This window comes from Salmo trutta, chromosome 10 (assembly GCF_901001165.1).
Source record: "Salmo trutta chromosome 10, fSalTru1.1, whole genome shotgun sequence".
Classification (NCBI taxonomy): Eukaryota; Metazoa; Chordata; class Actinopteri; order Salmoniformes; family Salmonidae; genus Salmo; species Salmo trutta.
Genome location: NC_042966.1, coordinates 6,179,386 through 6,204,214, shown reverse-complemented (window position 1 = coordinate 6,204,214; position 24,829 = coordinate 6,179,386). Strand labels below are relative to the sequence as shown.

General features: G+C 39.9%; 1 protein-coding gene across 1 annotated transcript in view; it reads left to right on the top strand.

Moving 5' to 3' along the window:
• Window positions 1-24,829, top strand: part of LOC115200999 (pro-neuregulin-3, membrane-bound isoform-like) — a 439,268-nt gene that overhangs the window by 171,024 nt on the left and 243,415 nt on the right. The window contains exon 2 of the mRNA XM_029764185.1: window positions 21,809-21,941. Coding sequence (XP_029620045.1) covers window positions 21,809-21,941 — 133 coding nt within the window. The remainder of the gene's footprint in view (window positions 1-21,808; window positions 21,942-24,829) is intronic.

The window sequence follows — 24,829 nt, the reverse complement described above, 5'->3', positions numbered from 1 at the left end:
AAAGTTAGGTTATGTTAGGAGAGTACATTGACAATAGCGGTGTGCAATGCATTGTCGATTCAAAGACAGGCTTTACCAAAACCATACAATCAGCTAAAATTATGCACTAACCTTTTACAATCTCCATCAGATGACACTCCTAGGACATTTTGTTAGACAATGCATGCATTTTTAGTTCTATCAAGTTCATATTTATATCTAAAAACAGTGTTTTACTATGGTGTTGATGTTCAGGAAATCGTTTCCCTCCAATACCGGCAGTCAAGTCATGACGACAAAATAATTAATTAATATTAGAAAACATTGCTAAAATATTATATTGTCATTCAAAGAATTATAGATTTACATCTCTTGAACGCAATGGACTTGTCAGATTTTAAATTAACCTTACTGGGAAATCACACTTTGCAATAATCTGAGCACTGCGCCAGAAAAATACGCATCGCGATACAGACTAACCGCCATGTTGGAGGAATCTAAAATCGAAAATACTATATAAATAATCCATTACCTTTGATTCTCTTCATCAGATGTCACTTCCAAAGAGTCCCAGGTCCATAACGAATGTAGTTTTGTTCAAAAAAGCTCATAATTTATGTCGAAAAACCTCCGTGTTGTAGCGCATGATCTAAGCCAGCCGGACTTCACTTCACTTCAAGAACGGAAAAAATATATTTCCGTTCGTTCAAACATGTCAAACGTTGTATCGCATAAATCATTAGGGCCTTTTTTAACCAGAACATGAATAAAATTCAAGGCGGACCATTGGGTTTTCTTTTAAAACGTTTCGGAATGAGAGTACCCACCATCAAATCGCGCGCCAGGGTGAATGATGGACCATCACGTTCCATGGCTCTTATTCGGTCAGATCTCACTGTAGAACACTCAAAACACTTTGTAAAGGCTGGGGACATCTTGTGGAAGCAATAGGAAGTGCCAGAATATACCTCACCCCCTTTGTTTTTCAATGGCATAGGCTCAAAGTCAATTCAACACATCAGGTATCCACTTCCTGTCAGAATCTGTCTCAGGGTTTTGCCTGCCAAATGAGTTCTGTTATACTCACAGACACCATTCAAACAGTTTTTGAAACTTTAGGGTGTTTTCTATCCATATATAATAAGTATATGCATATTGTAGTTACTGGGTAGGTGTAGGAGGCATTTACAAATGGGCACATCTTTTTTCAAAAAGTCTCAATACTGCCCCCTATACCCTAACAGGTTAATAATGTTTACATATCTTGCATTATTCATATGTATATACTATATTCTTTACTATCTATTGCATCTTAGCCTATGCCGCTCTGTCATTGCTCATCCATATATTTATATATTCGTATTCTATTTCTTTACTTAGATTTGTGTATTAGGTATGTGTTGTGGAATTGATAGATATTACTTGTTAGATATTGCTACACTGTCAGAACTAGAAGCACAAGCATTTCGCAACACTTGTAATAACATCTGCTAACCACGTGTGTGACCAATAACATTTTATTAGACTTAATTTGAAGCTGGTGACTGATCTGGTAAACTCTTTAATGCCATTGGATGAATCCCGGAACATATTCCAGTCTGCGCTAGCGAAACAGTACTATATCTTCGCATCCGCTTCATTGGACTGCTTCCACATTGAGCGCATCACTAGTACTTCCTGTGTGAGTTTTAGCTTTTAAGCAGGAATCAGGAGGATAAAGTTGTCAGATTTGCCAAATGGAGAGTGAGGGAGCTTTGTATGCATTTATGTGTGGAGTAAAGGTTACAGTGGCTTACGAAAGTATTCACCCCCTTGGCATTTTTCCTATTTTATTTCCTTACAATCTGGAATTAAAAAAGATTTTTAAAGGATTCCTTGCCTGGTCCGTGAGCTTTGGTGGGCGGCCCTCTCTTAGCAGGTTTGTTGCGGTGCCATATTCTTTCAAAAATGTTTATAATGGATTTAATAGTGCTCCGTGGGATGTTCAAAGTAAAAAAAAAAAATTCTAAGGTTTCTATTTTTTTATAACCCAACCCTGATCTTTACTTCTCCACAACTTTGTCCCTGAACTGTTTGGAGAGCTCCTTGGTCTTCATGGTGCCGCTTGCTTGGTGGTGCACCTTGCTTAGTGGTGTTGCAGACTCTGGGGCCTTTCAAAACTGGTGTATATTTAAATACTGAGATCATGTGACAGATCATGTGACACTTAGATTGCACACAGGTGGACTTTATTTAACTAATTATGTGATTTCTGAAGCTAATTGGTTGCACCAGATCTTATTTAGGGGCTTCATAGCAAAGGGGGGTTAATACATATGCACCACCACTTTTCAGTTTAATTTACTTTTTTTTTTTAATCAAGTGATTTTTTTCACTTCACCAATTTGGACTATTTTGTGTATGTCCATTACATGAAATCCAAATAAAAATCAATTTAAATTACAGGTTGTAATGCAACAAAATAGGGAAACAGCAAAGGGGATGAATACTTTTGCAAGGCACAGTACTTATGTAAATAATGTTTTTTATTTTTAATACATTTGCAAACATTAAAAAAAACTTTTTTCCCTTTGTCATTGTGGGGTATTGTGTGTAGATTGCTGAGGATTTTTATTTATTTGATCAATTTTAGAATAAGGCTCTAATGTAACAAAATGTGGACATTTTCAATGGGTCTGAATGCTTTCCGAAGGCAATGTATGATTAGGGTCCCTGTGTTGCCGGCTTGCCTGTGCGGAGGTCCCTGGGCAAGAAAATTTGAATACCCCTGAACTAGTGGGTAGAGAAAGGTAGCCTTATTTTTGGGTCACAGATTTCATTCATTATTGTCTCCCTCCCCTGAAACTCGCAAAGAGTTGGCTAGCGACTATGCATTTGTTATAATCTCAGCTTTCATCTCCTATAAAAGATGTCTGTCTGTGATGAACACAAAGTAGTTTTGCTTCACATCTACAAATGATGATCTAGTTTGTATGATTAAATTCAATATAAATCCATTTGTGTTTGTATTAGAACGATGGGAGTTGCTATCGTTGCGGAAGGTTCTTAGTTTTCCAACGCTAAGCGACATTTGAGAGTCCGATGTGTCCTTCTGCCACAAATTGACCGACAGTCCGACCAGCGAACTAAAGTTAAGGCTTCCCAGCCTCCAATGGCTGTGGATATGTAACCCGATACCCCAGAGTTTTGTAAAGCACACACAATTCAAGCTGGGAAGGATGGCTATTAGCCCAAGTTGTCGTGATTGCGACTTGGCTTAACATAGGCTGACCTATAAGCAAATTACCTTGATAAAGAAAAATACATAACGAATGTCCCCAATTTCAGGGAATTTGCCCTTAACCGGATAAACCGCTATACATAAATGATATATTGTATTCCATAGAAAATACACATTAGGAGAAACAGCACCACTATTTACCCCTGCGCCTTTGTTATTGTTTTTATTTATTGATAAAACTAAAGAGAGAAATATCCGGCAGCGTGGTAAAAAAATATACATATTCTGCTGTACTAGTGCATGTGCAATATCTCAGGGGGAAAAAACAGTGTTTGCTGTTTTCAGTGACTTATTTGTTGTTGTAATATCCCAAATGGATATGGCAGTTTTTCACCAATTAAGGATTATAGCTTTAAACAATATTGTCAACCTGACAATTATGGCTGGTATTACACTAGCTTTGCAGTTCATTAGTTAGTTTAATGCTTTTAATGAGCAAAAGAGCATCAAGGTCTGATCATGTCCTTTTTTTTGGAGTGGGGCAGTCGCACTCATATATTTTTGGTTTATTAGGCAAGACAGAGGTGAAAGACAGAGTGCTGAAATAGCAGTGGGCTGGATTCTAACTCATGCTGCAGTGGTATATGCAGGGGCACAACTTTCACATGTCCCCCCCACATTCTGAAATTGCATTTTTGTTCCCCCCCATTTTTATCATTGAAATGCGGCAATGGTGTGCTTTAGGTTCATGCAGATGCCTCCGAGCGGTCAGATAGGCTGTTTGGAGTGTTTAACTGACTGGATTTAGAACCCTGTGGACACCACAGAGCGGGCTGACTGGCTGTGTGAAGGTAAAGCTTCTGGAAGGCTGGCTGGACCAGTACAGGAGTGTTGAACATAGTGTGTTCGTGTTGCGCTCTTTCACAAGTTGTAAAAGGAAGCAGAACAGAATATAGCTACTCTTTGGTTGACTGATGTAGCTGGCAAGGTAAATGCTGTTCAATTTAACCTGTCTGGGCCAGTGGGACGCTTGCGTCCCACCCTAATCAAGAGCCAGTGGAATTGCGTCGCTCTAAATGCAAAACCTCATAAATGCTATAACTTCAATTTCTCAAACATATGACTATTTTACACCGTTTTATAGATACACCTCTCCTGAATCGAACCACGTTGTCCGATTTCAAAAAGGCTTTACAGCAAAAGCAAAACATTAGATTATGTCAGCAGAGTACCCAGCCAGAAATAATCACACAGCCATTTTCAAAGCAACTAGCATGCATCACAAATACCCAAAACACAGCTAAATGCAGCACTAACCTTTGACAACCTTCATCAGATGACACTCCTAGGACATCATGTTACACAACACATGCATTTTTTGTTCGATAAAGTTCATATTTATATATAAAAACAGCATTTTACATCGGCGCATGACGTTCAGAAAATCCTTTCCCTCAAATTCTTCCGGTGAATTAGCGCTACAATTTACAAAATTACTATTCGAAAACATTGTTAAAATGTAATATTGTCATTCAAAGACTTATAGATTAACATGTCTTGAATGCCATCGCTTTGCCGGATTTAAAAATAACTTTACTGGGAAATCACACTTTGCAATAAACGACGTGGTATGCCCAGAAAAAAGTCTAGGCTATAAATGTTGGAGCCATCTTGGAACAATCAACCATCAAAAATACTATTGTAAATAATCCCTTACCTTTGATTATCTTTATCAGAAGGCACTTCTAGGATATCCCAGGTCCATAACAAATGTAGTTTTGTTCAAAAAAGTTAATAGTTTATGTCCCAATAGTGTTAGCGCGCTCCGAAGGCTAGTGAAAATGTACCGTGTGCGTCTGACTTGTCGTCAGGAATGAGCAAAAAAAATATATTTAAGTTTGTTCAAACATGTCAAACGTTGTATAACATAAATCTTTAGGGGCTTTTTCAACCAGGGCTTCAATAATATTCCATTGGGACGGTTGCATTGTTTTTCAAAACGTTTCGAAAAGGGAGAGTACCCATGGGCGCTGACGTCACAATGGTAATGGCCCATCCCCTGTGACCAAGTTCCACAGCCTCTCTTTGGGTCAGTTACTACCATAGGAGACTCAAACCACTTTGTAAAGACTGGGGACATCTAGTGGAAGCCATAGGAAGTGCTAAATGATTCACAAGCCCCTGTGTGTTTCAATGGCAAATGTTTGAAGTGATATCCACACATCAGATTTCAGTTTCCTGTCAGGATTTGTCTCAGGGTTTTGACTGCCATATGAGTTCTGTTATACTCACAGACACCATTCAAACAGTTTTAGAAACTTTAGGGTGTTTTCTATCCAAATCAAACAATTATATGCATATTCTAGTTACTGGGCAGGAGTAGTAACCAGATTAAATCGGGTACATTTTTTATCCGGCCGTGCAAATACTGCCCCCTATCCCCAACAGGTTTTAAAATAGCATCTGGCTTGTTCAGTGTTTGCTGGACAGAGAAAATAAAGTGTTGTATCTGGAAAATTCACCTCACCTCTGTCACAGACTAGTTTTCCCTGGCTGCCTGACTCTGCTGATACCCCTGTCACCATCTGATCCTCCTAAAATGAGGCATGGCAAATAATTTTCTTGGTGTACATTTATACATTAAATTATCTAATAATAAAATCAATGGATCAATAATTGAAACGACCATAATTCCCAGATCCCAGACTGTAGCTTTAAGATTAAGCTACAGTAGGTCTACCCCTCAAGTCAAGATGGAACTGCTGTACATACACTGAATATACTGAAAAAATCACATGAGCTCCATAGACTGGGCTTCCCTGGCTGTCTGACCCTAATGGGACACCTGTCACCATCTGATCCTGCTAAGACATGATGAGCATAGTGTAGTGTACTGACTGCACTAGAGGGCTGCATTCCCATGGGATGCCTGCGGTTGGACAGACGACTTTGGGATGGAAATATTCTTGTTGTCCCAGATTATTTGGAAACTGTCTTCTTTCTGTTTTGTATGCGTTAGCCTAACTATTGTATAAAAATCAAATACTTTTCAAATTTACACACTCAGAATTCTTTGCTTCAACTTCAGTAGCATACCTCTTCTACTTGGGCGAGAGAGTTCAAGTGCTCCTAGTACAGTGGTTCTTCCTTTAAAAGTTTTGAGTTTGTGCCGTAACCATTTGTGGTAGATGGTGTCAGATTGTGGTAAATTATGTCATTCTGTCATTGCACCACTCTATCACAAGGGGGAGTTAAAACGCTGATCTATCGGTAGTCTAGACACTTGGCACTATCTTGACAATATTTTTGTAAGTTAATGGAGGTATGAATGTTTCAGTCCGAGAGTCTCTCTTCTCTGGCACTAGAGTCCTGCATTAGGCAACAGCAAAAAACTGGCTGGCGGGTGGTCCCGTAGTTGAGAGAGAACTTGGGTAAATACAATGGTACAATTACACTTGACATGTGAACTGATGATTTTCCAAAAATAGGCACAGTTGGGTTTTTTGTTTTCTCTCCCTCGAAAAACAGAAATAATTAAGTCTAAGTAACAAACTGGCTTTATTTACCACAGAGTGAAAGTGTGATAGCCCCTCTACATGAAGTGAGTTTGTGAAACACGGAGTACTTCTTTGCGGATGTGAAGAAGAAACTGAATGAAAGAGAGTCCAGCAAGGATATGGAGGGGAAAAAAGTTGGCCATATTTTCAAGACATGAGCTACTTCATTTATTTTGTAAATGTACCAGTTTATTTAAGTAATTTAATATATTATTTAATGCTTGGCCTTTAATGTTAATAGGCTTTCGCAGCAAAAGCCATATGTGTGAGTGACCCAGTCATTCGTGGCTTTGGATCAAAATAAATAAGTACCAACGTTCTTTCTGATAGTCTTTAATAAAGAAAAGTTTTAACCAAGTTAATCTGCTCATGTTGTGTGTGTTCCATTATTTGTGACATTGTGGTTACAATGAAGAATGTAAATTAAATAAATCAAATCAATCCTATTCATAATGAATAATCGATGTGTGTTGCAAACTTGTCACTTTTTCCTTTTTTGTAAGATTTTATTTTATATTGTTAGACAATATAAAACATACACATACAAACAACAACTACATCACACCTGCCCAGACCCACCTGCATCACTCTCTGCCACATGGCCTCTAATTGCACCATTTGGGATTAACCTTCTGAATTAATGATTAAATTGAAGATAGAAGCACCCTCTTAATGAGTTCCGAAAACTGTTCCATTACCCAACATGTCTATTCAACATCTGGCGAAAAAGAAACCACGCCATGAATTAAGAACAGATTTTTTCCCCCACAATGCAATGCGGCACATTGACAACTCAAATCACTTTAAAGAGCCTTCTAATATTAGACAACAAATAGATATAGTAAAACAATAACTTCAAAAACAATCCATTCATCACTGGATTTCTTCAAATTGCTGTGCAGGAAAATGATGTCATCCACCGTGCCTGGTCGCAGCTGGCTTCTCTCTGAAACCACACATCCATCTGAAGGTGACTCTTTATCCACCGTGCCTGGTCGCAGCTGGCTTCTCTCTGAAACCACACATCCATCTGAAGGTGACTCTTTATCCACCGTGTCTGGTCGCAGGCTGGCAGCTGGCTTCTCTCTGAAACCACACATCCATCTGAAGGTGACTCTTTATCCGCCGTGCCTGGTCGCAGGCTCGCAGCTGGCTTCTCTCTGAAACCACACATCCATCTGAAGGTGACGCTTTATCCGCTGTGCCTGCTCGCAGGCTGGCAGCTGGCTTCTCTCTGAAACCACACATCCATCTGAAGGTGACTCTTTATCCACCGTGTCTGGTCGCAGGCTGGCAGCTGGCTTCTCTCTGAAACCACACATCCATCTGAAGGTGATGCTTTATCCACCGTGCCTGGTCGCAGGCTCGCAGCTGGCTTCTCTCTGAAACCACACATCCATCTGAAGGTGACTCTTTATCCGCCGTGTCTGGTCGCAGGCTGGCAGCTGGCTTCTCTCTGAAACCACACATCCATCTGAAGGTGACGCTTTATCCTTTGGAACCTCACAATTACCAGGTGGACAGTAGGCCTCTTGAAGCGATAGAGGAAATCAACAAGATCCACAAGTATTCTGTCACAATAGCTAGCAGCTGAGTTATTTTTGCCTCATGCAGGACTCTAGTGCGAAAGGAGAGAGACTGACTGAAACATTCACACCTCCATTAATTTACAAAAGTATAGTCTAATAGCTCGGCTAGGTGTGAAAAAAAACATTTTGTGCCACAGTTTAGACTACCGATAGATGCTGCGGTCAATCAGAGTTGAGTCCAATTGTAAAGTTTAGTCTAATGGCCAAAAAAGGGCTAACTTGCAATGTGTTCGATGCTTAAGTACTCTAAAGATTTACATTTCCAACTTGATATCAAATAATGTGAAATAATGTGTCTTTAACCCAGCATTATAATATAACTTAAAGCCAGGTATGATTGAGTCACAGCCCTATGCTGTTCCTGCTTCTGTTGCCTATTTGAGTGTTTGTTATCCTACTGAATCTGTGACACCAAACCTCATGCAACCGTAAAATGTCGGATAAAGCAATTTCAAAAATCCAGCTGTTTTTCAACTTTGCTATGGGAGTGACAAAATGTATTACAAAATAATTTGAATCAACTGAATGATGAAGAAGAAGAGAGTGATTGAATTCAAAACAATAGTGTAAGAATTGCTCTTCCTTTGTCTCACACACTTTCAAAAATAAGCTGTAACTGGACCATGTAACACACATATAGACGCATATACAGTATCTATTCATCAGCATCTTAATGCTTTGATTAATAAAATAATTCTAAAAAAATACTTTCAAAATGCAGACCTTTATTACAAGTACATCTCAGTTACATTTTAGTTGCACTTCGCCCCAGCTCCACAACCACAGGTAAAACCTTGCTGAGATTATCAATGTATTTGTTGCATTGTTGTATCGTCAGTTTCTCAAGCCAAAACGTCAGACAATATTGGCGGAGAGTCAGGTGGATAATGAGGCGTTGAAGAGGGCAAGGAATGAGATGGGGTCACAATCCATGCCAGGCATGCTTGTAAGCTCTGGAACTCCACTTCCGACAGACAGAGGCAACAAACGTGGTGGGTTCGTCAGGTCGTCGGTTCACCCTGACATTTACATTTCTCTTCTGACACCACAACTTGACGAATTGCTCACCTAGCACAGCAAGGGTCACCCGGTATATTATGCTCTTCTGCTATTCCAAGGATGTGTAAACGAAGAAAGATACCACAAGTGGACACAGAATACAACTGGGATGGATCCCAAGGAAAATGTGGCTTACCAGTGTTCATCATGAATACTGCGCCTCAGAAGTTTCTGTCCATGAGTGATGCAACCCGAAAAGTATTTAAAGATTTATTGAGTACTTGAGGTCAACGGGAAAGTCTGGACATGGCCTGCTCTCCCTTATGTAAGGAATTAGGCACTTTACTATGTTTACTATGTAGGCTACAGTAAACATCTCTTTGTCCTGTTGTTTTTTGTCAGAATGTACAGTAGCTTAATAAACATATTCGTTTTAAAAGAGTTGTATTTTTTACTGAATTGAATAATACAGTGCCTTGCAAAAGTATTCATCCCCCTAGGCGTGTTTCCTATTTTGTTTATTACAACCTGTAATTTAAATGGATTTTTATTTGGATTTTATTTAATGGACATACACAAAATTGTCCAAATTGGTGAAGTGAAATGAAAAAAAATACTTGTTTCAAAAAGTCAAAAAAAAAATTACGGAAAGGTGGTGCAAAAGTATTAACCCCCCTTTGCTATGAAGTCCCTAAATAAGATCTGGTGCAACCAATAACCTTCAGAAGTCACATAATTAGTTAAATAAAGTCCACCTGTGTGCAATCTAAGTGTCACATGATCTGTCACATGATCTCAGTATATATAAACGTGTCTGCAACACCACTAAGCAAGGGGCACCATCAAGCACGTTACACCGTGAAGACCAAGGAGCTCTCCAAACAGGTCAGGGACAAAGTTGTGGCGAAGTACAGATCAGGGTTGGGTTATAAAAAAATATTAGAAACTTTGAACTTCCCACGGAGCACAATTAAATCCATTATAATAAAAATGGAAATAATATGGCACCACAACAAAGCTGTCAAGAGAGCGCCGCCCACCAAAACTCACGGACCAGGCAAGGAGGGCATTAATCAGAGAGGCAACAAAGAGACCAAAAATAACCCTGAAGGAACTGCAATGCTCCACAGTGGAGATTGGAGTATCTGTCCGTAGGACCACTTTAAGCTGTACACTCCACAGAGCTGGGCTTCATGGAAGAGTGGCCGAAAAAAGGCATTGCTTCAAGAAAAAAAACACGTTTGGTGTTCGCCAAAAGGCATGTGGGAGACTCCGCAAACATATGGAAGAAGGTACTCTGGTCAGATGAGACTAAAATTGAGCTTTTTGGCCATCAAGGAAAACGCTGTGTCTGGCGCAAACCCAATACCTCTCATCACCCCGAGAGCCCATCCCCACAGTGAAGCATGGTGGTTGCAGCATCATGCTGTGGGGATGTTTTTAATTGGCAGGGATTGGGAAACTGGTCAGAATTGAAGGAATGATGGATGGCTCTAAATACAGGGAAATTCTGGAGGGAAACCTGTTTCAGTCTGCTAGAAATTTGAGACTGGGATGGAGGTTCACCTTCCAGCAGGACAATGACCCTAAGCATACTGCTAAAGCAACACTCGAGTGGTTTAAGGGAAAACATGTAAAGGTCTTGGAATGGCCTAGTCAAAGCCCAGACCTTAATCAAATTGAGAATCTGTGGTATGACTTAAAGATTGCTGTACACCAGTGGAACCCATCCAACTTGAAGGAGCTGGAGCAATTTTGCCTTGAAAAATGGGCAAAAATCCCAGTTGCTAGATGTGCCAAGCTTACAGCGTCCAAGAGACTTGCAGCTGTAATTGCTGCAAAAGGTGGCTCTACAAAGTATTGACTTTGGGGTGGTGAATTGTTATGCACGCTCAAGTTTTCAGTTTTTTAGTCTTATTTTTTGTTTGTTACACAATAAAACATATTTTGCATCTTTAAAGTGGTAGGCATGTTTTGTAAATCAAATGATACAAACCCCCCAAAAATCTATATTAATTCCAGGTTGTAAGGCATCAAAATAGGAAAAATGCCTAGGTGGGTGAATACTTTCGCAAACCACTGTATATTTGTATCACTGTAGATGCTTTGTTTTTATTTTTAGAATACAGTTCTAAAAATACAGTTCTCAGTTTACAGTGGTGACTTGTTTTTCACATGTGTAGCAGGTTGTGAACTCTGCAAACAACATTTCCACTCCAAGAATGAGAATGGTAAATGACTGTAATTAATACATTCATTCAATACACCAGAATACAAAAGAAGCCATCGACCCATGATGTGCTATTAGCATGATAGTAGAGTCTTGCCAAGAAGGAGATCAAGGAGGGTAGGAGGAGCATTGGACACTGCTCAAAAAAATAAAGGGAACACAAAAATAACACATCCTAGATCTGAATGAATGAAATAATCTTATTAATAAAAACTTACATGATTAGTTTTTAATTGAACCTTTATTTAACCAGGAAAGTCAGTTAAGAACAAATTCTTATTTACAATGACAGCCTACCAGGGAACAGTGGGTTAACTGCCTTTTTCAAGGGCAGAACGACAGATTTTGTATTTTGTCAGCTCTGGGATTCGATCCAGGAAACTTTTGGTTACTGGTCCAATGCTCTAAGCACTAGCCACCCTGAGTAATGCTCTAAGCACCTGCCACCCTGAGTAAAATCACATAATAGTAATTACACATAGAGAATTGATTTTATAAAATAAGTCTTCACATTTATTGATAGTCACAGACACAACACCATCATTCTTAAATGTTAGAAGTTTGGAACCAAACTGTGCAATCGGGTGAAAACGGCCTTGGTCAGGGAGGTGACCAAGAACCTGTCAGGTTCACTCTGACAGAGCTCCAGAGTTCCTCTGTGGAGATGGGAGCACCTTCCAGAAAGACAACCATCTCTGCAGCACTCCACCAATCAGGCCTTTGTGGTAGTGACCAGACAGAAGCCACTCCTCATTAAAAGGCACCCGAAGACTCTCAGACGATGAGAAACAAGATTCTCTGGTCTGATGAAACCAAGATTGAACTTTTTGGCCTGAATGCCAAACGTCACTTATGGAGGAAACCTGCACCATCCCTAAGGTGAAGCATGGTGGTGGCCCAGCCACAGCCCGGACTTGAACCCAATCTAACATCTCTGGAGAGACCTGAAAATAGCTGTGCAGCAACACTCCCCATCCAACCTGACAGAGCTTGAGAGGATCTGCAGAGAAGAATGGGAGAAACTCCTCAAATACAAGTGTGCCAAGCTTGTAGCGTCATTCCCAAGAAGACTTGAGGCTGTAATTGCTGCCAATGGTGCTTCAACAAAGTACTGAGTAAAGGGTCTGAATACTTATTTAAATGTGATATTTCAGTTAGCAAACATTTCTAAAATACTGTTGCTTTGTTATTATGGGGTGTTGTATGTAGATTGATGAGGGAAAAAACAATTTCATAAATTTTAGAATAAGGCTGTATGCTACCAAAATGTGGAAAAAGTCAAGGGGTTTGAATACTTTCCGAAGGCACTGTATATATATATATATATATATATATATATATATATATATATATATATATATATATATATATATATATATATATATATATATATATGTATATACATATATATATATATATATGTATATACATATATACACACACATATAGATAGATAGATACCCCAATGTGCTGTCATTAATTAAAACTTTTGATGAAACCCATTGCACTTAACATATCTGAGAAGAGTTACTTAAGGTGATTGTGTAGTCATTACTCAAACTAATAGAGTCACTTTGACCCTGTAGGGCAGGGGTTTTCAACTCTTACCCCCCGGAGCCTGCTGCTTTTCTGTTCTACCAAATAATTAATTGCGCACACATGGTGTGACTGGTCTAGTTCAGGCCCTGATTTAGAGGGGAACAATGAAAACAAGCAATGAAACTGTCTTCAAGGTCCAGCGATGAGATTGAGGGCTGTAGGGTGTCTAGATTTGAGCTGGTATTATGGTATTATTTAGGATGATTAAGATGCTTATACTATACTAAATAAAACAAATTATTTGAAAAAAAGTGAAGGGTAGTTTCACATAAAATAATGTTTGAAATAGTATAAATAGCCTTCAACAGGATTCAACCTAATACGCTCACATCCCTGAATATAGCTCCAAAGTTCCCTACTCTACCAGCTAAGCTACCAGTCAGGTAACTATATTTGTAAGTACGGTGTCAAGTAGCGGTCAGTGTTTCAAACCAGCTTGGAATCAAAGAAATCACCGGAACCATGGCGATGTCAGTGCGATTTTGCATTTTGCAACACACGGTTTGAAAAAGCACATGTTTCAAGGAAGCTTTGGACATGATTGATGAGGTACTTCTGATAAAGTGATACATGCATTGGCACAATGCTTCGAAGTAAGCTGCTTATCGATTTTGATGCATGCCTCAAACCGTTCATTGAGGAAGGTATCAAACGTAACATCACTAGTATCAGCTTGAAATGTTTGAGTAAGAGCCCACTAAGTCAAGCCTCCAATATAATTTCCCTGTGCCCTTTGCCTTTTCAAGTGTATTGTAGTTACCACCCATGACTGTATTTGTTAGTGACAGAGATATGATTGTTGAATTTGTACAGTGTCAGTGCTGTGGCATTCACAAAGTGAGTTTCTATTTAGATGTTATCATTATAATGAAACGCTTTATGACAATGCATTACATAGTTCACCTTTTTTTAGGCATAGCTTTACCCCAATAGGTTGGCCTGAAACTCATGGTTTACAGGCCACTTCAGGCCTGTGAGCAGGGTTGCAAAATCCTGGTAACTTCCCTCAAATTACCATATTTTCAAAACACCCTGGTTGAAGGATGTCCAGTACCCTTCCAACCAGAATTTTTAAATCAAATTATGCTGGCTTGCAAAGTGATGTGTAATTCCCATTGGAAGCCAGCCAGTGTTAGATAGTCAACTGTTGACATTTCTATTCATTTTTATTCAGGTATTCATAAAGACTGTCAGAGTTAGTAACAGAATGAGGAGACTACCTAAGCCATTTAAACTGGAACAACCATTTTAGTAACGGGTGCAAAAAAATCTAACTAAATGATTGGATTAGTTTATAAAAATGTAAGTTATTTATATTTGTGTAGCATAACATTATTAAATTAATCACTCAATGTACATGCAAAAACACAAAAATGTAAAACAATTAAAGATATATATATACCTGCAGCAGAGCATGCTGGGGAAAAAAGTGGATTTGTTATCATAACTTTAAATAACAGAGTTGATGCGACTTCTCATTTAGTTTTGAGTCAGTACCAGAATAGAAATGTTATGTAATAATTACTTTTCCACAACTTTGAGTTCAATTTACTAGAAGTTGCCTTGGGATTTACAGTGTAGACCAAGTGACTAGGGTGAACTTGTATACAGTCAAAAGAATGCTGGGTTGTTTTGATGACCCAACTGCTGGGTTGCAGGCATTGGGTCACTTAGTTGGGTTGTTTTCTTTAAAAAGAGCAGGGTTGGGTTGTTGATGCTGGGTTAGTGATCAAATTGGGTTGTTTTTAACCCATCATCTTTTAGAGTGTACACAAATAACAGAGGAGGACAGGACACTGGTCAGCTGCTTTCCATGTTGCTGGCTGACCAGTGTCTCTGATCTTTGATGTGGAGGAGATATGATAGATGGAACAGTGTGAGCGGGCAGTGCGTAGCCTAGGCTACAGGCTTTTACTAGCTAGCAGATAGGCAGCTACTGTAGTTAGCTAGCTACATAGATGGAGCTTGGAGATCACTCCCCCGCACCTTTCACGTTCCTGTTCTCGGGGCCTATGGACTTGCCGATGTAGCAAGCAGTGGTTCTTTATCCAGGCTCCACAGTATTTAGTCCCGATGCCCCCCTGCCCTGGCTCTCCTTTTCTGGCTGCTTTGCTTGTATCCTGCATCTCCATGGATACCACCAACGGACACTCTTGAGATTTGCAGACAAAGCTACCAAAACAGCAATAAAACCACGCTAAAAGTCCTGCAAAAGGCACATTTCTGTATCCATTAGTTGACTAATTCTCTCCCATGAAGAGCGCAGTCATACATATATATATTATGTATGGACACAACATTTTTTTATAAAATAATAAAACCAAAAAATAAATGAAAATAGTTAAGATAGACAAGAGTCAGAACCAACACCACCGGCGGGATTGGGTTTGGGGGGGGGGCTGAAATGTGCAAGTGGGGAGTTGGAAGGGTAGATGTTGAAATACCATATGAAGTGCTAAATGCTTGGAGGTTGGTCCGCACAAGCATTCGGTCTTCGTTCAGTAGTGATATGATTTTGTAAATGTTATATTGGGATATTGTTTCATAAAAAATGTGTTGCAATGTATATACTTTAGTATGTTTAGTTGAATGGAAAATGTAGGTTTGAATAGGTAATTGCTTAATTAATTAGTATTAATTGTTCTGATGGGAGGGGCTTCCCTACAAAAGGAGCCTCTCTTTCAGTTCATTGAGGAAGGCATTTTGGATTGAGCTGTGGATGGTGCAGTATTGTTTTAAGCTGTCCCCATCAGGTATACTTTGATGGCAGTACTGTTGTTTTTTTTCCGGAATCACTATGTAAATAAGCACCCTTGCTCAGAAGAACTTTTGCGGATCCGTCCTCTTTTTATTTTGATAGAGGTTAGGTTTTACAGTTTAGCCTTCTGGCCTACTCTACGTGACAAAATACCCTATCAATAGGATACAAAAAGATCATCAAGGACAACAACCACCAGGGCCGTTGGCTGTTCACTCCGCTATCATCCAGAAGGCGAGGTCAGTACAGGTTCATCAAAGCTGGGACCGAGAGACTGAAAAACAGCTTCAATCTCAAGGCCATCAGACTGTTAAACAGCCATCACTAACATTGAGTGGCTGCTGCCAACATACTGACTCAATCTCTAGCCACTTAATAACTTAAAATTGGATGTAATAAATGTATCATTAGTCACTTTAAGCTATGCCACTTTATATAACGGTTATATACCCTACAGTCGTGGCCAAAAGGTTTGAGAATGACACAAATATTAATTTTCAAAGTCTGCTGCCTCAGTTTGTATGATGGCAATTTGCATATACTTCAGAATGTTATGAAGAGTGATCAGATGAATTGCAATTAATTGCAAAGTCCCTCTTTGCCATGCAAATGAACTGAATCCCCCAAAAACATTTCCACTGCATTTCAGCCCTGCCACAAAAGGACCAGCTGACATCATGTCAGTGATTCTCTCGTTAACACAGGTGTGAGTGTTGACGAGGACAAGGCTGGAGATCACTCTGTCATGCTGATTGAATTTGAATAACAGACTGGAAGCTTCAAAAGGAGGGTGGTGCTTGGAATCATTGTTCTTCCTCTATAAATCATGGTTACCTGCAAGGAAACAGGGATTGGACTGCTGAGGACTGGGGTAAAGTCATTTTCTCTGATGAATCCCCTTTCCGATTGTTTGGGGCATCCGGAAAAAAGCTTGTCCGGAGAAGACAAGGTGAGCGCTACCATCAGTCCTGTGTCATGCCAACAGTAAAGAATCCTGAGACAATTAATGTTTGGGGTTGCTTCTCAGCCAAAGGAGTGGGCTCACTCACAATTTTGCCTAAGAACACAGCCATGACTAAAGAATGGTACCAACACATCCTCCGAGAGCAACTTCTCCCAACCATCCAGGAACAGTTTGGTGATGAACAATGCCTTTTCCAGCATGATGGAACACCTTGCCATAAGGCAAAAGTGATAACTAAGTGGCTCGGGGAACAAAACATCGATATTTTGGGTCCATGGCCAGGAAATTCCCCAGACCTAATCCCATTGAGAACGTGTGGTCAATCCTCAAGAGGCAGGTGGACAAACAAAAACCCACAAATTCTGACAATTCCAAGCATTGATTATGCAAGAATGGGCTGCCATCAGTCTTATACTTCAGTATTCCATAGTAACATCTGACAAAAATATCTAAAGACACTGAAGCAGCAAACTTTGTGAGAATTAATATTTGTGTCATTCTCAAACCTTTTGGCCACGACTGTACACTACTCATCTCATATGTATATGCTGTACTCTATACCACCTACTGCATCTTGCATATGCCGTTCAGCAATCACTCATCCACATATATTTGTATGTACATATTCTTATTCATTCCTTTACACTTGTGTGTATAAGGTAGTTGTTTTGAAATTGTTACATTACTTGTTAGATATTACTGCATGGTCGGAACTAGAAGCACAAGCATTTCGCTACACTTGCATTAACATCTGCTAACCATGTGTATGTGACCAATACAATTTGATTTGAATCGTAGTGCAAGGCCATGAGGTCCAGAATTATATTATGGCACCCTATTCCCTATGCAGTGCACTGCTTTTGACCAGGGCCCATAGTGCTCTTGTCAAAGGTATGGCACTTTGTAAGGAATAGGGTGCCATTTGGAATGCAAACATTGTGTGTATCAAGTAGCAGAGTGGGCGTCCCCGAGGCAACCACTTTTGGAGTTAATAACCTTATCAGTGGTCGGACACCAGAGTAAGACAGATCCTAATCGCTCCTTTGAATCTTGGAGTCTTTGTCTTCATTAATTCATTAAACGCTTCCCCCACCTCAAGAATACCCAGGCTCATCCATTTATTATGGATGGTTGTTCATTTTAATATTGAGCTCAATCGTGGATGGTGGTTGGTGGTTTTAGAGTACAGTATTGTGGTTGCGTGTTTCTCTGTTCTTTATTGTGATGAGATCAATCTGGAAGCTTAGGACCTCATCCCAGCCCACAAAACTGGGAAAAACTGGTTGAAATGACTTCATATTGGTTTCTAGACAGATTGTTATGACATAATTTCAACCAGATTTCTTTAACATTTTCGCCTACTGGGATAGGTCTGATCTTTAGCTACAAAGACTTTGACCAATACCTGAACATTGCTGACCTACTGTTATAAGCAGTGGTCTATCAGTGCTTGCAGGTTTAGTTGGTCGACCCTGTAGTAAGTCTAGAGTAACTCAACTAATGACACTCTGTGGTACAACATGACAATTATTACATTAGATATTCGCACCATGGGGAGCTTTGTGTTCTATTTGAATTCATGAATTGAAGCCTTGAAATAGATAACCTTTGAACACCATGTCTTGGATGTTTATTGAATTGATAATACAGAATATGGAGCAACTGTCTTTCTAAAACCCTAAGAATGATGTCTTGGATGTTGAGGCCTAAATGTGAGCCGGACAGATTCCTGGGTCTGCTGAATATGCAAACAAATTCATATTTCCTTTTTGGCGTAGGCCATTGAAATGTGAAAAGAAGCATAGAAGTGGTACAGTAATACTTTCTTTGAACCACTAGCCCGTTGCCTAGTGTTAGGCATTCACCATGCATGTATTGGCTGTTATAAGGATAGCACATCTTCTAATGGATTATAAATGCACACGAATGCACTGTAAATGCAGTGATAAGTTGATCTTATTCAGGTGTAATAACTGTCATTACTATAGTAAAACATTGTATTAACATGTTCTTACATAGTAATTCATGCAAAATACTGTCTAGGGTAGGTAAATAGAAACTCATAGAAAGAGTTATAGGTGGCCCTGTTGTTCACCCATAACTTTTTTTGTGTCCAACTGATCTGTCATCATCTTTCAAGGCCTCACAACAGGCCTCAATCAATACCCGCTGCCTAGAAGGCCAGCGCCCCGGAGTCGCCTCTTCACTGTTGACGTTGAGACTGGTGTTTTGCGAGTACTATTTAATGAAGCTGCCAGTTGAGGACTTGTGAGGCATCTGTTTCTCAAACTAGACACTCTAATGTACTTGTCCATTTGCTCAGTTGTGCACCAGGGCCTCCCACTCCTCTTTCTATTCTGGTTAGAGCCAGTTTGTGCTTTTCTGTGAAGGTAATAGGTAAACATCTGACCCACTGGAATTGTGATACAGTGAGTTATAAGTGAAATAATATGTCTGTAAACAATTGTTGGAAAAATTACTTGTGTCATGCACAAAGTAGATGTCCTAACCGACTTGCCAAAACTATAGTTTGTTAACAAGAAATTTGTGGAGTGGTTGAAAAATGAGTTTTAATGACTCCAACCTAAGTGTATGTAAACTTCCCACTTCAACTGTACATTTTTATTATGTTCCTACCCCCCACTCAATAAAAAATTGGCCCGTGGCTGAATCCAGTTGATGATCCCTGGCCTTGATTGAATCAGATCAGGCGTTAAGCGGTGATAGCAGAGGTGTTGGAACTGCGTTGGAGCAGATACTCCCCCACTTAACATACTGCTTGACTTGTTGGGCCCAAGCTTGCTATACAACATTAAAACCTATTCAGTCTGTCTACAAACAGGCTCTCAAAGTGCTCGATAGGAAGCCCAATAGCCATCATCACTGTTACATCCTCAGAAAGCATGAGCTCCTGAGTTGGGAAAATCTTGTGCAATACACCGACGCATGTCTTGTATTCAAGATCCTAAATGGCCTAGCTCCCCCTCCACTCAGTATTTTTGTTAAACAGAAAACCCAAACATATGGCAGCAGATCCACAAGGTCTGCCATGAGAGGTGACTGTATAGTTCCCTTAAGGAAAAGCACCTTTAGTAAATCCGCTTTCTCTGTGAGAGCGTCCCATGTCTGGAATACACTGCCATCAGACACACATAACTGCACCACATATCACACTTTCACAAAACATAATCACTAGCTGTGTATTGCCACTTTCCATGTTGTCTGTTGTCTGTAGCTTGTGAGGTGTGGAAAGACTTTGTTGTTTTTATGGATTTTGTCTTGTTGCTTTTTGTTCTATGTTGCTCTGTCTGTATGCTACATCTTGCTTGTCCTATGTTGCTCTGTCTGTATGCTATGTCTTGCTTGTCCTATGTTACTCTGCGTGTGCTCACTGTTCAATGATTGTCTATATTGTAATTGTTTTTAATAACCTGCCCAGGGACTGCGGTTGAAAATTAGCCGGCTGGCTAAAACCGGCACTTTTACTGAAACGTTGATTAATGTGCACTGTCCCTGTAAAAATAAAATAAACTCAAACTCAAATCAGTGAGCAGCTGCTCTTGCATCATTGTCACACCCACTCCACTCATGTTAGAAGGTCAGCGTGAGAAAGTTTAGGCCACATATAAATAATTACAACAACTTTAAAAATCATTAAACCAAACAATGAGGATTTCTATCATCCTAACCGAGGTGTAGACTACATCTCATATTCTAGTGTTCAACTTGTAAACAAGGCTGCATAGGATTTCTGTTAATGTGACTCATTACAACCAATGGCAATGTCCACTTTCCATATAATCCTGGGAGCCACTTGTGGATTTGACAGCTGTAATTCAGTTCCACCTCCAACAAAACAACTGCTATGCGGATGTCGGCTAAATCGGATCTGATTGAATAGAGCCCTTAAATCCTTAGTGTATTGATCAACATCCTTCACCCTTTCGTAATTTTTAACCAGTAGGAGTATCCATATTGTTGATGTGCTATACATCAAATGTTTGCATTATTCTGGTAATTTGTATATCAAAGCCTCCTCAGGGAACAAATAATGATTTCCCATTCAACAAATTAATACTGAGTTGATGCAGACCGGTTTTGTAACGGCTGTCGTCGTGAAGAGAGGACCAAGGCGCAGCGGGTTGCGTGCTCATCATATTAATTTATTAAATAAATGTGAACACGAGAAAAACAATACAAAAAAGAATGACAGAAGACAGTTTAAGAGGCTATACTTACTACAGCAGTGCTAAAGACAACTACCCACAATTAACAAACAAAACACATCCCTATATATAGGACTCTCAATCAAAGGCAACTACAAACACCTGCCTTCAATTGAGAGTCCAACACCCAATTACCTAACATAGAAAATACTAAACTAGAAAGAACATAGAACATAACCCAAAAGCCAGAAATAGTAAATCAAACACCCTTCTAAACATACCACCACCCCGAACCACATAAAACAAATACCTTCTGCCACATCCTGACCAAACTACAATAACAAATAACCCCTATACTGGTCAGGACGTGACAGGTTTGTTCATGTATGTGTATCTCTTCTTACTGCAGTTGGTGTCAACACCGTTGATGATTAACAGGAAGGAGTGGAGAGAGACTGCAGTGTCTACTTAGCTCCTCTCCATTAACCTATTGATTCTGACCGGCCGTATTGTGGCACCTGCTACTGAATATTATTCACATCAACATAGCACCGCAAGCTCCCAAGTAACCTTGTCAGTGTGTATGGAAGCTGCATGTTTAATGATATAGTCCATGATCATAGGGCCAAGATATTTGTCAAAACATAAGTTGTTGTTTTTGGTGTGGTTCTGAAGTTTATGTTACCCAAAGCAAATGGTATCTTTGTGACAACCAGTAACATCTCTTTCTCTCGCTCCTTTTCACAGTGGCTCCCACATCCCCTAGTCTGCGTTCGGATGTCTTCAAGTCATGCATCGACGACAAGGATCTGGCCTTCTGCCTCAACGAGGGCGAGTGCTCCATCATTGAAACAGTAGCAGGAGTACACAGGCACTGCAGGTGAGTCTGTGTGTGTGTGTGTGTGTGTGTGGTTGCGCGTGTGAGGGTTGTGTGATGTGTCTGTGTGTGTTAATGATGTAGAAAAATCAGCTCTTGTAGTTGAGAACTGTTAAGCTTTCACCCAGAGTTTATTCAACAGTGACCTGCACAGGGGAGACCAGCATTGGACTCTCTTAGACAAGAATACGTTTTAGCATATATAGGCAAGGAATTTCTGGTTTAGATCAGTATTCTCTATTATTGGCAAGCTTATCTATTATATAAGACATACATATACTGTAGGTATCCAAGTGATATTCACCGCCCCCCCTCCTTCTCATACTCCCCTACCTCAAATCCAGATTTGTCCGGTTCTAGTTCAACTTGGATAATAGCTTTAAAGCACACAGCACAGTTGTTTAACACAATTGTCATTAAGCTTAATTTTTCCTTCACAATTCCCCCTTTTGTGCTATGGAGACTTCCAGCAATCAATCAATGTTATCTTCTCTGTCTCCAATCAGAGGCTTCAGAATCTTGCGTTACTAACAATGAAAATAAGAAACATAATTAACAAGGATTTAAGGGAGTACAGGGTTTACCTTTGCAAATGTGACAATCACTCCTTTGACAAAGGGCATAATCATATGGGTCAACATGGTGGTAATGACCATTCTTCTCTGGGGATCTCCTGGCCCTGCTTCACTGGACTCTAGTAATATAAACAGGGCCAGGTATGATACCAGGCCCAGATTTACTGCAGTGCCTTTAACGCTTTCCAGCAGCAGTCGGCTCAGGTTCCTCCGGCTTTGGGACTCTCTTGCAGTGGGAGGCATGGAGCCAAGCATTTTGACCCTGGCACTTCACTGCAGTCTGGGGGGTCAGCAGGATCTGGAACAATCCCTTCCACCTGGGGTCCAAGGGCCCGTCTCAAAAGTGCTGCTTGATCAAGACCCAGTCACCCAGTTGCAAGGAATGGTGTGGCTGTTCTCCTAGAGGGGTCTGGGCTGGTACTTCCTGCAGTCCCATCTCAGCAGTTTTTTTCAACAATTCCCGAGCTCTGGGGATTGTAGAGAGTGTGCAAATGGTGCACTCTGCGTAAAGCTTTGTTCAGGGATTTTCACAGTGAGGCCAATGGTGACTTTAAAACAGTTAGAGTTTAATGGCTGTGATAGGAGAAAAACTGAGGATGGATCAACAACATTGTAGTTACTCCACAATACTAACCTAATTGACAGAGTGAAAAGAAGGAAGCCTATACAGAATGAAAATATTCTAAAACATGCATCCTGTTGTTAACAAGGCACTAAATAAAAAAATGTGGCAAAGCAATTCACTTTTTGTCCTGAATACTAAGTGTTATATTTGTGGCAAATCCAATACAACACATTATTGAGTACCACTCTCCACATTTTGGCTGCATCATGTAATGGGTATGCTTGTAGTCATTAAGGACTGAGGAGGTGTCATAATGCCCATAAACCTAGCAGTTAAACAGGGAATGGTTCCAATCGTTTTTTTTTACCATTCCTTTTCCCAAAAGGGATTTTAGAAACACTTAAAATAAGGACTGTGTTTCGTGTAGGCTTACCTTGGCGTGACATTTTGATAACCATGTAAATCTGTCTCAGACAAGGTGACTTTTATCAATATATTTGGCTCTATTTACTCACAGATTCATAAATACTATTTAGCATCAAAGTATACATCATACGTATCTACAAATCCCTGCAAGCTCCTGCACATCAACTCTAGCTGATACCTTGTGTCAATTTAAAACTTGCAAAATACTGTTCACAGAATTTTCCATTTAAATGTAGCCAATTTATTAATTACTACATTTAGCTAACATTAGATAGTTAATCCAGAGAACATTTCCTTTGACTCAATTCTGCAGTCTCATCCAGATCATCATGGCATTTGTAGTTCTTTATGATAGCCACATTAGCAGCTAATTAGCATTTTGTTTTTTTGGGGGACGGATATAATGCTGCTCCCAGACAAGGCCCATATCCCTGTCATTCGCATGAAGAAAATAAGGAAATACAGGGGGTGGAGATCAGGGTGCCTTTTGAGAATTTGTCGGCGAGTGGGTAACCCGCCTCTACCATCCGTTCTATTGGCCAACGTGCAATCACTGGAGAATAAATTGGATGAGCTCCCGTTCGAGACAATCCTACCAACGGGAAATTAAAAAACTGTAATAGCTTATGTTTCACCGAGTTTAGTATCTATGCATAGTCACTTTACCCATACCTACATGTAAAAATGACATTGACTCGATACCGGTACCCCTTTTATATAGCCTCATTATTGTTTTTTTTTTGTTTTTTTTACCTTAGTTTATTTAGTAAATATTTTCTTAACTCTATTTTCTTAAAACTGCATTGTTGGTGAAGGGCTTGTAAGTAAGCAATTCACAGTTGTACTGTTGTATTCGGCCCATGTGACAAATAAAATTGACAAATAAAATTGCATTACATTTTTTTAAATACAGGCAAATATATTGATAAAAGTCCCCTTGTCCTGGAAAGATTTACACTGATGAACATATGGGTGACTAATGACATAAACTCGTCAAAAAAAGAAACGTCCAAACTTAACAAGATTCAACAACTAAGACATAAACTGAACAAGTTCCACAGACATGTGACTAAGAAAAATAGAATGTGTCCCTGAAAAAAGGGGGGGGGGGGGGTCAAAAGCAAAAGTAACATCTGGTGTGGCCACCAGCTGCATTAAGTACTGCAGTGCATCTTCTCCTCGTGGACTGCACCAGATTTGCCAGTTCTTGCTGTGAGATGTTACCCCACTCTTCCACCAAGGCACCTGCAAGTTCCCAGACATTTGTGGGGGGAATGGCCCTAGCCCTCACCCTCTGATCCAACAGGTCCCGGACGTGTTCAATG